Below are 13379 nucleotides of genomic sequence, written 5' to 3'. Positions count from 1 at the left end.
ATAAGGTTCATTTCACACCTCAGCCCATCTTGATTTTCCCCTTCTTAAATTGTCAGTATTGCTGAGGAACAGTGCCCCAGCTTTGTACATAGTGGGGAAATCCTGCCTCTACCTCAGGTGTAGGTGATCTATTGGCTGATGGAATTACATTTTTCTGGAGACATAAACAGTCTCAACTTTAGAATGAGATTTTCACTCTCAGGTGGTAGAGCACTTGCCCGTGAAAGGCAAAGGTTCCGAGTTCGAGTCTCGGTTCAGCACACAGTTTTAATCTGCCAGGAGATTTCATATCAGTGCACACTCTGCTGCAGAGTGAAAATCTCATTCTGGAAACAACCCCAGACCGTGGTTAAGCCATGTCTCCGCAATATCCTTTCTTCCAGGAGTGCTAGTTCTGCAAAGTTCGCAGGAGAGCTTCTGTGAAGTTTGAAAAGTAGGAGACGAGGTACTGGCGGAAGTAAAGCTGTGAGGACGGGGCGTGAGTCGTGCTTGGGTAGCTCAGTTGGTAGAGCACTTGCCAGCGAAAGGCAAAGGTCCCGAGTTCAAATCTCAGTCTGGCACACAGTTTTAATCTGCCAGGAAGTTTCAGTTTCAACTTTATCTTCAATAGTTCACTACTTCAGCTTCTATCCTTATCAACGATAAAGTTGAGACTCAAAACGTCTCTAGGAAAATGTAATTCCATCAGATCAATAGATTAAGTGAAGCTTTTTTATCAGTAGACACATGTAGTCTTGGGATTTCTTCAGCATGTCTTCAATAATGTATTTTATATATAAATTCAAGAAATAGATCTACTTCCTATTTTTTAAAATGGCAATTTAGGATTTAAAACAAGGGAGTCACTGGTAGACCTTAAGAGCTGGACAAGATTCTGAAAAATCTGAATTATAAGAGATCAACTGCAGATCCCTACGAGGAAACAAATTCCCATTGTAGGTTACACAGACAACGAGTCGACTATCTGCAAAAATCGCAACTGAAGAATGCATTCAAAGAACAGCTGAAAGAAAAATTCTAACTCTTGGGCCTCTGACAGGCTTCAAACTGCATGCACATCAGACTGCATACACAATTACACCATGGGGCCTTTTGTTGTTAGAACAAATTTGTTTGAGTTTGAACAAACTCATTATCTGAAGCAGGTACTGGGTAAGTACAATGTGAAGGGCTGAAGACTTATCTCAATACAATTACATAAAAACTGAGCTCCCACTCATGAAATGAGTGCAAAAACTGAGGAAGAAAGAGAACCAACGAAGAACACTGTTTGCTAAAGCGCCATTGCTAGTCAGACAACCGCACAGTTAGTCACCAGAAGCCCAGTCCTTCCACGAAGAGACTCATGTCTTAACCACTGCACCATCCCACTTAGTGACATGACAACAAAAGCATAGGAAAGGCTCCAGCATTATCATCACATGAATGACTTTAAGGTACAATAATGTAACGCCTGTGTTGTTAAGAAGAATGATGCAATGTTCCTTTGAAGATGCATTCATGTCCAAAGGAACAGGTACTGTGGTAGCTACAGTCATCATGAAATATATGAAACATATTCACAGTTGTGTTACGGCCAACCATCAGTTATATAAGGGAATGACAAAAATGAAAATCTGTGCCAAAGCAGGACTCAAAGCCAGATTTCCTGCTTTATGTCAGTGGTCACCTTGACCTTTTGGCTATACGTGCACAACTCATGCCCAGACTAAAATGACATTTGTAAGTTTGAGTCTGGCCACAGGCCATGCACAGACAACCAAAGTGGTTAAGGTGACCACTCGTATCAAGTGGGAAATCCGGGTTCGAGTCCTGGTCTAGTACAGATTTTCATTATTGTCATTTGCTTACACAGCTGATTGTTGTTCATATTCATAAATGTGAATACATTTGATGTATATCAGTGATTCTCTACTATGAAAGTCAGTAGACCCAAATTTGGTGTGACACTGAATGTTACAATCTATTTCTTGCTGCATTCCTATCTTTGCTGAATTACTTTTATTGCTATGTACACTCCACCTGAGGTTAGCTATATGTTTTGAGTGCCCAGTGTTGTGTATTTTCCACTGTATAAATTACTAATAAAATATATTTAACATACTGCAAACCCCTTGAGCTAGAATACGTATATTTGAAACAAGTGACAAAGTTAGTACTGTTCTCTACATAGAATATAAGTAAAACATAGTTTAAATTTCTGATGGGCAAAGGTTCCGGCACTGTTACCATTTCATCACTGCAAATATAAACATTCAATTTATATTCAATAAGTTAATAGTATTGAAGCATATAGCTGCAATAATGGACTATCATAATTGGTTTATAACAAAGTGGTAGCCTATGTACAAGTTTCAAGATAGTTTTTAATATATTCTATTATCTAATGAATGTAATATTCATAGTAATGTAATTCTGCTTTCATTTTTACAAAAGTAAACAAAAGAAAACAAAGATAAAATTAACACTAGAACCTTCATTCATAAAGTATATGATTAAAAAATTAGAATGGATATTACTCAACAAAAATGTTCAGTCTGATGTATAACCAACTATTCATTCAGTTAAATTACAATGGAAGAAGACAACAATGAAATTAATTATTATTCTTCAGTGTGAAAAGAGACGAAGCAATGAACTGACGATACTTTTCAAAAAAATATCAAAATATCATAAATCAAACACTGCTGTGGAAAGACATGTATGACTCTTTCATCAAACTTTACCTTTATGCAATGGTGTGGACCGTTCATTGTTGCCAAGATTCATATCTGCTGAGTGGTTCAGAAGAACTTTAATTACATCAGGTTTAGAGTCTGGATTAACAGACAGGAAAAGTGGTGTTTCTCCTTCATGAGTTATTACATCCTTAATGTCTTGCCCTGCAAGTTAGAATTAAACTTTTGATAGGAACTTCAGTCACACATTTAAGCATCTCAATTACAATCCTTTTTTCTAATTAGGCAAGTTTTTGGACCCAATGGCTCCTTCTTCAGGCAGAAGGGTTGAAGGGAAAGGAAGAGGGATGAAGGAAAAGGATTGGAGAGGTCTAGGAAAAGGTGTAGATTTCTGGAATGTCGCCCGGAACCTAGGGTTTGGGGAGACTAACCAGACGGGACAAGAAGGCAAGAGTTTTTCCTTCTCATCCCGTGTCTTGATTTTTCTTTAGCCTGGCTTCGAAAGATATTAATACAATATTGGAGTGTCTGTGTTATTCCAAATTATGATGCAATGTTCCTTCTGACCTGCAATATGTTCAAAGAAACATTGCATCATAATTTGAAATCTTCCATATGACATTATTGAATGAAAATATGCTAAATATGTCAATTTATTGATTTGTCTCTACCCAAGATTTGCAATGATTCTAAGTGCAGATATGTCTGAACTACATTGTCTCGGGGGTTCCAAAGTTTACTTTTTCAAATTTAAATTCTCATTAATGTGCACACCTAAGAATTCTGAAGTTTCCACCTTATTTATTATTTCCTCACCATCTGTTAACACTTATCATTGGTGTAGTGCCCTTAGATATGCAGGACCTAATATGTTGTGTCCTATTAAAATTGAGGGGGAGACCATGCACAGAAATCCAGTGAATGATACTTTTTAAGAACTTTGTTTAGCGTTTCTTCTGTTTCTGTATGTACGCTTGGAGTGATTATAATACTAATGTCATCTACAAAAGGAACTAATTCTGCTTTTTGCAACTAGACAGAAGATCATTTACACATATGAGGAACAATAGTGGACCTAAAATTGAGCCTTGGGGAACCCCATACATGATTTCTTCCCAGTAAGAATTATGTACCCGGACTACATTGGTTGAATTACTAAGAACAGCTTCCTGCATTCTTTTGATCAGGTATGATATTATCCATCGATTGGCTATACTGTGAATCCCATGAAACTTCAATTTATGTAGGAGAGTACACTGATTCATTCAGTCAAATGCCTTAGACAGGCTGCAGAACATACCAATAAGCACTATTTTATTATTTAATGCTTGTAAAATGTGACAACTTCAATCTCTATTTACTTAGGTGAATCAAGAAACTTTAAATATGTGTGATTTATTGTGTAACCTAAATTTAAAGGATTTTTTAAATGTACTCATGTAAGAGACCTCAGACTTTTTATTCTTTAAGGTCAATTGCCACTTTTTACACCATACAGGTACAGTGTCTAAATCAGTTTGTAATTCTTTTTGGTCTTGTGATGACTGTTCTAGATGATAAATTATCACATCATTTGCAAACATTGTAACAGAACTGCTCAGATTGTCTCCTAGTTTATATAGATTAGGAAAAGCAGAGAGCCTGTAATAGTTCCTTGGGAAACTATGCAACACTTCTGTTTCACTTGATGACATCTGCCAGTTACTATGACTGGTTTCCTGTCCATATGACTGTTATATTATGGACAGGAAACCATGAAACCAGTCTCATGACTGAAATGATACTCCATGGAAATATAGAATCAATTTGTGTTTTCATTTCAGGAGCATCATTTCATCATGTGAATAAAGAACAATATTTTCTGTATCCATGCTGGTTACATGTCAGTAGATTGTTTTCTTTGAGGTAGTTCATAATGTCAATTATATGGATCTGTAATACAGTGGATTACTTCTATTTCCTTTCTTGTGTATTAGTGTGACCTGTGCAACATTGTGGTCTTTTGGATCTTTCGTCGAGTATGTGATTGTATACGATTGCTTTGGAGCTATGTCATCCATGTACTCTGAAAGGAGTCTAATTGGTATACAGTCTGGGCTAAAATATTTGCCGTTCTGAAGTGACTTATTTGTTTTTCTGCACTGAGGGTGTATACTTCTGAATTCCACATGTTGACTTCTGTTCTTTATTCAAGTTCTGGAACATGTACTGCATCTTCTTTAGTGAAAGAATTTTGGGAAAAAAATGTGTTCAGTAACTCTGCATAGCGGTGCTGTTATTGATAACATTATCATTGCATTGTGCAGTGGAGAAATTGATTGTGTCCTGCTGCCATTATGCTTTGCATATTACGAGTATTTTCTTGGATTTTCTGGCACATTTTAAGAGAGAATTTCATACTGTAAACTATTAAAGCATCTCCCATCGAAGTTCACATTTACTTTCAGTCTTCTGTGAAACATTCATAATCTCAGAGATTTTATGTTCTTTTAAATATGGCGTACTATTTTTGTTGCCTTTGCAAGTGTCCTGACCTGCATTGTGTACTATGGGTATCTCTTCCATCGCTTACTGACTCATTTAGTATAAAGCTCTGAATTGCCATAAACAAGCCTCATATTGTCAACATTTATATGCATATTTAGTTGGAAAGACTGGATACTGTATTTTAGTAAGGGTATATTTAGTTGGAAAGACTGGATACTGTATTTTAGTAAGGCATAAAGCAAATTTTATCTGCTTTCTTAAATGACATGTTTTGCATTTATCTGTGGTGGATTTGAATGTTACAGTATCCAGTCTTACTACAACCACCTGATGGTCACTAATTCCTGTATCTGTCTTCATGCTCTCTATTTGCTCTATATGGATTGTGGGGTGTTGCTACGATCATTTACTTTTGTGTGGGCTCCTGAACTAATCATTCAAAATATTCATTACAGAAAGCATTTACTATAATGTAGACACTGTTTCATGTCTACAGTTCACTACTCTGCGGCAGTAGTTCAGGAAGTCACAGCATAGCTTGTCACAAAACTTTGAAGTTTCTGGTAAAGTCTTGTTTTCAGCTCAGATCCAGAGGACACCAACCAGTTTCGGAAGGTAACAGTGCAGATTGTGAGCATCACTAAATGTCTGTGAGCAAGCCTGGCCTTCTCAGCCCTCTCTGCCTGTTGCCAGAATGACTCAAACGTGACCTCGGTCACTATACAACAGGCATCATACATTCCAACAAGTGCTACAATCTGCAGATGGTTACAATTGTTGCCTCCTTGTCTGTTCGAATAGCCCCTTCAAGATGTTGAAAGAGGCCCCTGAGCCTTACTGCAACAGGTGACCTTTGCCATCCTTTGTCAGCATTTTTCTAATGGGTACCATTATCTGCTGTGCATTTGAACTGCCAACAATCAGTAGATCCCTAACCTTTTGCTTTCACTTTCCTCCAACACAGGTAACAGTAGGCTTCCCAGCAGGTAAAGTGTGCCTCATTGGCCCAGTTTCAGCAGAAGACAGCACCCCAAGCTTGTTGTTTAGGGGGTGGGATGTAATATCCTGAGTTCTCCCTGGTCCCTGCCCCCGTGTACAAAGCCCACAGACATACCTCTGACATGCCATTCCTAGCCAAGTGGCTGTGTAATGATCGATCCTTAACTCGCTGCAGAGGAGATAAGATTCATTGCAAAGGATGTTACTTGAGGTCGCTTCATTATATCTTGTACACAACTCTCAGCATTCTGCCTGACAAATCCACTCCGAGGAGCTCCCAATTGTTTGACAGAAGTTAGAGTAATTTCCAGCCACTTAGGAATGTCCTTGGTGTGGAAAACTGCCGCCAAAGCCGGAAGAATCAGCAATGATCAACGACATGAGGATGCACAAGGCAATGGGAACCACTGCATTTAAGACACATAATGTGTATCCACAGGACATGTGGCCTGTGATTGAAAAAGTGTCATGATGATCTCTCAATTTGCAAAAGATTCCAGAATAGTCCCCCATTCGGATCTCTGGAAGAGGCTGCCAAGGATGAGGTGACCATGAGAAAAACATTGAATAATCAACAACAGGATAACATTCTGTTATATGGGGCATGGAATGTTGTAAGCTTGAGCATGGTAGGGAAGCTATAAAATCTGAAAAGGGAAATACAAAGGCTCAATCCAGATATAGTAGGGCTCAGTAAAGTAAATGGAAAGAAGACAAGGATTTCTGATCAGAGGGGTATATCCAACAGCAGCAGAAAATGGTATAACGGGATTAGAATTCATTATGAATAGGAAGGTAGGGCATAGAATGTGTTACTGTGAACAATTCAGTAATAGGGTTGTTTTTATCAGAACTGACAGCAAACCAACACTGACAGTGATAGTAAAGGGACATGAAAATCTAATAGTTATGGGAGACAGGAATGCAGTTGTAAGGCATTGTGTAGAAGAAAAGATAACAGGAAAATATGGGGTTGGGACAAGGAAAGAGAGAGGAGAAAGAGTAATTGAGTTCTGTAATAAATTTCAGCTAGTAATAGAGGATACACTGTTCAACAATCACAAGAAGGTTACTACAACTCCCCTATGTATTACACACAGAGGGATCATAAAGAAATATTATATTAATTACAGTTTGAATGAATGTATTTAAACTATCAATCTTCCTGCGCACTACACATGGTGGAGTAGAAGAGCCTTAATAAATGGTACAGTAACAACCACCCTCTATTATCCACTTTTCATTGCTTAGCAGAGTTTAGCTGCGGGTGCAGATGTAGATACAAGATGTAGATGTAGATATGTCTACTGTAGCAGCACCACCATGTAGGGTAGGGAATGTTAGTTTTGTGCAGTATTCTGAGCACAAGTTACAGCCAGGTGCTGGCCGAATGGCAGTGAGTTACACATACCAACAGTTGCGAAGTAGAATAGAGGCCACAGGGCCATCAAATTGCTGAAAGAGTATACGTAGTGGTTTGGTATGTCCCAAATCACAGGCAGAAGGGGCCTACTGGCCAACCTAGCATGTCATGAGTACGTGATGCAAAGCACCGCATATGGCAAAACTGAGGCACGCAGCCACGTATAAATAGGTGCGGGTTTCTAACAAGATTCATTCAAGTATGGCAGCTCTCCTGGATGGTGCAGTGTGTCACACCACCAGCTACGCACAGCAGCAGATGGGGCGCCAGCTTTCCAGTCCATGATGGGTCACTGGTTCGACCCTCTGAGGCTGATGCGGGGTCCATAACCAGCCAGCGGTGGGCCACTCCGTGGCTCGCTACCGTGGGCAGTTGTCCTGGCTTCCAACACATGCCGGAGGCATCCCAAGGCAAGGGCCACAGATTCAGATGCCAGATCGCAGGCGCTTGTTGTCACTGTGATCTCAGCCATGCTGGCGAGAAGCACGCAGCTGGCTGCCTGTGGCTCACACCGAGTGGCTCTGAGTCAGCAGGTATGCAGACTGCTGAGTCGACTGCTGGCATTCTGACGACACCCCAACTCCGCTGTCATACAAGGCCGACACACAGTGTGTGCACGGGTTCCTCAGGCAGCGATTCCGTGCCATGCCATTTCGCAGACAGTGAAGTGGGTCCTCAGTATTGCGGGACCCGGTGACGCAGACCGAGGGGAGCACAGCACTGCAGTTGGAAACAATAAATCACTTAGAAAGCTAGGACGAGTCTTAATACGGTGCCTTCTACTTCTTCCTGCTACATTTGGTCATCCTGATACATTCAGTGGCAGAAGTTGCCACTACACTACACTTTTTTGTGTCATCAACATAGGGTCATCTTTCTCGACTTTGTAGGTGCCATCTGACATGTGACATGGGGTCATGTATGGGCCAATGTATTGCTTTAATAATTTTTCTGATAGCCTGGCCTTCTGTAAAGGTTTCAAAATCTATGATAGTTCACCTGTGTTATACAAAGCAATATTTTACAAACATGTGTTTGAAACATCATCTCATCTATGTTTTAACACAACAGAACCATCTCTAGAAGCTTTAAAATAACCAATTTATGAAAAATTTTACTTTCATGCTCATGTTAAAAAATTTAAAATGAAGCCACCAAATGAAGTGGATTTGATTCTCCACAAATTTACCTGCTCATAAAGCACTGCTGTAGCACAGCATAAAAAAGCTATCACTTTTTTAGAAGACAGTGCTTAGGTACTACACAAAAGGTTCAGAGGTCATCACAGTTCTTAAGCTTTTTTAGAACCCAAATAACCTCAAGAATTATCAAACAATATCGTTATTGTGTTTGTTGCTGAAACTTTCTGAAAGGTTAATAATGAACAGAATAGGTGGATACATTGACAGCTGTCTAACTGAACAACAAGCAGGTTTCCATCCAGTGAAATCCTGCATAAGTTTGGCTCTCAACCTGGCTCAATTTAATGAAGACATTTTTGAGAAGAGCTTCCAACAGGAGTAGCATTCATTGATCTAGCTGCATCACACAACAGTGTAAACCTGAGATCTCTCATCTCTAAAAGTACACCCAGTGACAAGCAATGACAAACTGGTAGAAATTGTTAGGACACTGCTGTTTCAGGAAGATCTACATATACATCTACATGATTACTCTGTAATTCACATTTAAGTGCTTGGCAGAGGGTTCATCGAACCACAATCATACTATCTCTCTACCATTCCACTCCCTAACAGTGCGTGGGAAAAACAAACGCCTAAACCTTTCTGTTTGAGCTCTGATTTCTATTATTTTATTTTGATGATCATTCCTACTTATGTAGGTTGGGCTCAACAAAATATTTTCGCATTCGGAAGAGAAAGTTGGTGACTGAAATTTCGTAAATAGATCTCACCGCGACTTCCATCCCAACTCACATATCATATCTGCCACACTCTCTCCCCTATTACGTGATAATACAAAACGAGCTGCCCTTTCTTGCACCCTTTCGATGTCCTCCGTCAATCCCACCTGGTAAGGATCCCACACCGCGCAGCAATATTCTAACAGAGGACAAACGAGTGTAGTGTAAACTGTCTCTTTAGTGGACTTGTTGCATCTTCTAAGTGTATTGCCAAAGAAACGCAACCTTTGGCTCACCTTCCCCACAATATTATCTATGCGGTCTTTCCAACTGAAGTTGTTCGTAATTTTAACACCCAGGTACTTAAAACTTCCTGGCAGATTCTGGACCCAGGTACTTAGTTGAATTGACACCCTTGAGAATTGTACTATTTATCGAGTAATCGAATTCCAACGGATTTCTTTTGGAACTCATGCGGACCACCTCACACTATTCGTTATTTAGCATCAACTGCCACCTGACACACCATACAGCAATCTTTTCTAAATCGCTTTGCAACTGATACTGGCCTTCGGATGACCTTACCAGACGGTAAATTACAGCATCATCTGCGAACAACCTAAGAGAACTGCTCAGATTGTAACCCAGGTCATTTATATAGATCAGGAACAGTGGAGGTCCTCGGACGCATCCCTGGGGAACACCTGATATCACTTCAGTTTTACTCGATAATTTGCTGTCTATTATTACGAACTGAGACCTTCCTGACAGGAAATCACGAATCCAGTCGCACAACTGAGACAATACCCCACAGGCCCGCAGCTTGATTAGAAGTCGCTTGTGAGGAACGGTGTCAAAAGCTTTCCGGAAATCTAGAAATACGGAATCAACTTGAGATCCCCTGTCGATAGCGGCCATTACTTAGTGCGAATAAAGAGCAAGCTGCGTTGCACAAGAATTATGTTTTCTGAAACCATGCTGATTATGTACCAATAGATCGTTCCCTTCGAGGTGATTCATAATGTTTGAACACAATATATGCTCCTAAACCCTACTGCAAACCGACGTCAATGATATAGGTCTGTAGTTCGATGGATTACTCCTACTACCCTTCTTAAACACTTGTGCGACCTGTTGAATCCCAACAAAAGAGAAGCAGATGAAGAAACCAAAATAAACGTGTTGCCACAAGCTAGTGTGCTGCCACCACTGCTGCTCAACATATATACCAATGATCAACATATTAGCAAAAAGACTAAATCTTTTACTGATGGAGGTAATAGGCCAATTGTGTAACAAACAAAATATTTTAAGGAAATTGAAAATTACCTGAGTGAAGACCTCATGATTCTCACAAACTGCAACAGAGGTAATAATCTAAAACCAACCCACAGTAAAATGTATGTGCGTCCATTTCATCTTAACAACTGGGAGGCAGGAATGGTACACACTTGAACAAGTGTCTCCATCTGTCCTGTTTGGGCATCAGTCGAAAGAACCTTAATATGTGTGTGTGTGTGTGTGTGTGTGTGTATATATATATATATATATATGCTTGTGTCTGTGTATGTGCAGATGGATGTGTGTGTGTGTGTGAGTGTATACCTGTCCTTTTTTCCCAGGATTGGAATGACTCCTTATCCTCTCCCTTAAAACCCACATCCTTTCGTCTTTCCCTCTTTCCTGATGAAGCAACCATTGGTTGTGAAAGCTTGAATTTTGTGCGTATGTTTGTGTTTGTTTGTGTGTCTATCGACCTGCCAGCGCTTTTGTTTGGTAAGTCACATCATCTTTGTTTTTAGATATATTTTTCCCACGTGGAATGTTTCCCTCTATTTTTTATATACATATATATATATATCTAAAAACAAAGGTGATGTGACTTACCAAAAGAAAGCGCTGGCAGGTCGATAGACACACAAACAAACACAAACATACACACAAAATTCTAGCTTTCGCAACCAACGGCTGCTTCGTCAGGAAAGAGGGAAGAAGAGGGAAAGAAGAAAGGATGTGGGTTTTAAGGGAGAGGGTAAGGAGTCATTCCAATCCCGGGAGCGGAAAGACTTACCTTAGGGGGAAAAAAGGATGGGTATACACTCGCACACACACACACATATCCATCCACACATATACAGACACAAGCAGACATATTCAAAGGCAAAGAGTTTGGGCAGAGATGTCAGTCGAGGTGGAAGTGCAGAGGCAAAGATGTTGTTGAATGACAGGTGAGCTATGAGTGGCGGCAACTTGAAATTAGCGGAGATTGAGGCCTGGTGGATAATGGGAAGAGAGGATATACTGAAGGGCAAGTTCCCATCTCCGGAGTTCGGATAGGTTGGTGTTAGTGGGAAGTATCCAGATAACCCGGACGGCGTAACACTGTGCCAAGATGTGCTGGCCATGCACCAAGGCATGTTTAGCCACAGGGTGATCCTCATTACCAACAAACACTGTCTGCCTGTGTCCATTCATGCGAATGGACAGTTTGTTGCTGGTCATTCCCACATAGAATGCGTCACAGTGTAGGCAGGTCAGTTGGTAAATCACATGGATGCTTTCACACGTGGCTCTGCCTTTGATCGTGTACACCTTCCGGGTTACAGGACTGGAGTAGGTGGTGGTGGGAGGGTGCATGACACAGGTTTTACACCGCGGGCGGTTACAAGGGTAGGAGCCAGAGGGTAGGGAAGGTGGTTTGGGGATTTCATAGGGATGAACTAAGAGGTTACGAAGGTTAGGTGGATGGCAGAAAGACACTCTTGGTGGAGTGGGGAGGATTTCATGAAGGATGGATCTCATTTCAGGGCAGGATTTGAGGAAGTCGTATGCCTGCTGGAGAGCCACATTCAGAGTCTGATCCAGTCCCGGAAAGTATCCTGTCACAAGTGGGGCACTTTTGTGGTTCTTCTATGGGAGGTTCTGGGTTTGAGGGGGTGAGGAAGTGGCTCTGGTTATTTGCTTCTGTACCAGGTCGGGAGGGTAGTTGCGGGATGCGAAAGCTGTTTTCAGGTTGTTGGTGTAATGGTTCAGGGATTCCAGACTGGAGCAGATTCATTTGCCACGAAGACCTAGGCTGTAGGGAAGGGACCATTTGATGTGGAATGGGTGGCAGTGGGAGGGTGCATGACACAGGTTTTACACCGAAATTTTCCCGAATTTCTCCACCCTTTAACGTGTTTTGGCAGCAACACAACCACCTAAACTTTGTACACATCGTTGTCTACCAACCCAAGTTCACCACAGGATCAACATAGCCCAGCTTTAACCAACACTTTTTCGCCTTTTTTTTCACACCAGATCTCCAGTTACTTTCTAGTTCACCTTTATCTCTCCCCATATATTTTTATTTTCATTTTCATTTCAGCCTAATGTTACACTTTCCACCTAATACCATGTCATCCTCACAACACCCCCACAATGACCCCATTAAGTTTTATTTACATTCCCTCCGCAAACATGCCTTCGCCCTAGCCAGATTACGCTCCCATATTTTATTTTCTCAGGCTTGTCTGACATTTGGCATTACCCCCAAAGGCCTCACACTTAAAGTTCCCATCTCTGGCTGCAACCTTTCTTTCCATCAGTCCCTATACCAGTTCCAAACTGAACAATCCATTGCCCTCACCCACCTAATCCTTCACCTGCACATCAACTCAGCCAATGAACACACCCGTCAACTCCTATCCTTAATAAAACTCCTCAATCTTTCCTCTCCCACATCCAAACCGGCTGTTCAGAGCATCCTCCTACAGGCCAACCACAAATTAGAACAGCATGCCACCCTCCACCTCAAAAAGCTATCCAATCTCCTGGTTTCCCACCTCCAGAAAGGCAACTCACTCACCCTTCACAACCTTTCCAGCAAACCTCAACCTCCTCTCATTGCACACAAACCCAGTCTCTCCCATCTACTCAATCTCCCACT

The 13379-nt window shown here is 40.9% G+C and overlaps 1 protein-coding gene across 6 annotated transcripts in view; it reads right to left on the bottom strand.

Annotated features, from left to right (window-relative positions):
• Positions 1-13379, bottom strand: part of LOC126210645 (ankyrin repeat and protein kinase domain-containing protein 1-like) — a 206979-nt gene that overhangs the window by 144036 nt on the left and 49564 nt on the right. For 5 of the 6 annotated variants that reach the window (XM_049939966.1, XM_049939965.1, XM_049939969.1 and 2 more), the window contains one exon: positions 2727-2882. The exons of the other annotated variant lie outside the window; for it this stretch is intronic. In XM_049939966.1, coding sequence (XP_049795923.1) covers positions 2727-2882 — 156 coding nt within the window. The remainder of the gene's footprint in view (positions 1-2726; positions 2883-13379) is intronic. 6 annotated transcript variants of the gene reach the window in all.

The sequence above is a fragment of the Schistocerca nitens genome, chromosome 10, assembly GCF_023898315.1.
Source record: "Schistocerca nitens isolate TAMUIC-IGC-003100 chromosome 10, iqSchNite1.1, whole genome shotgun sequence".
Taxonomy (NCBI): domain Eukaryota; kingdom Metazoa; phylum Arthropoda; class Insecta; order Orthoptera; family Acrididae; genus Schistocerca; species Schistocerca nitens.
This window is presented reverse-complemented; position numbering and strand designations above follow the sequence as displayed.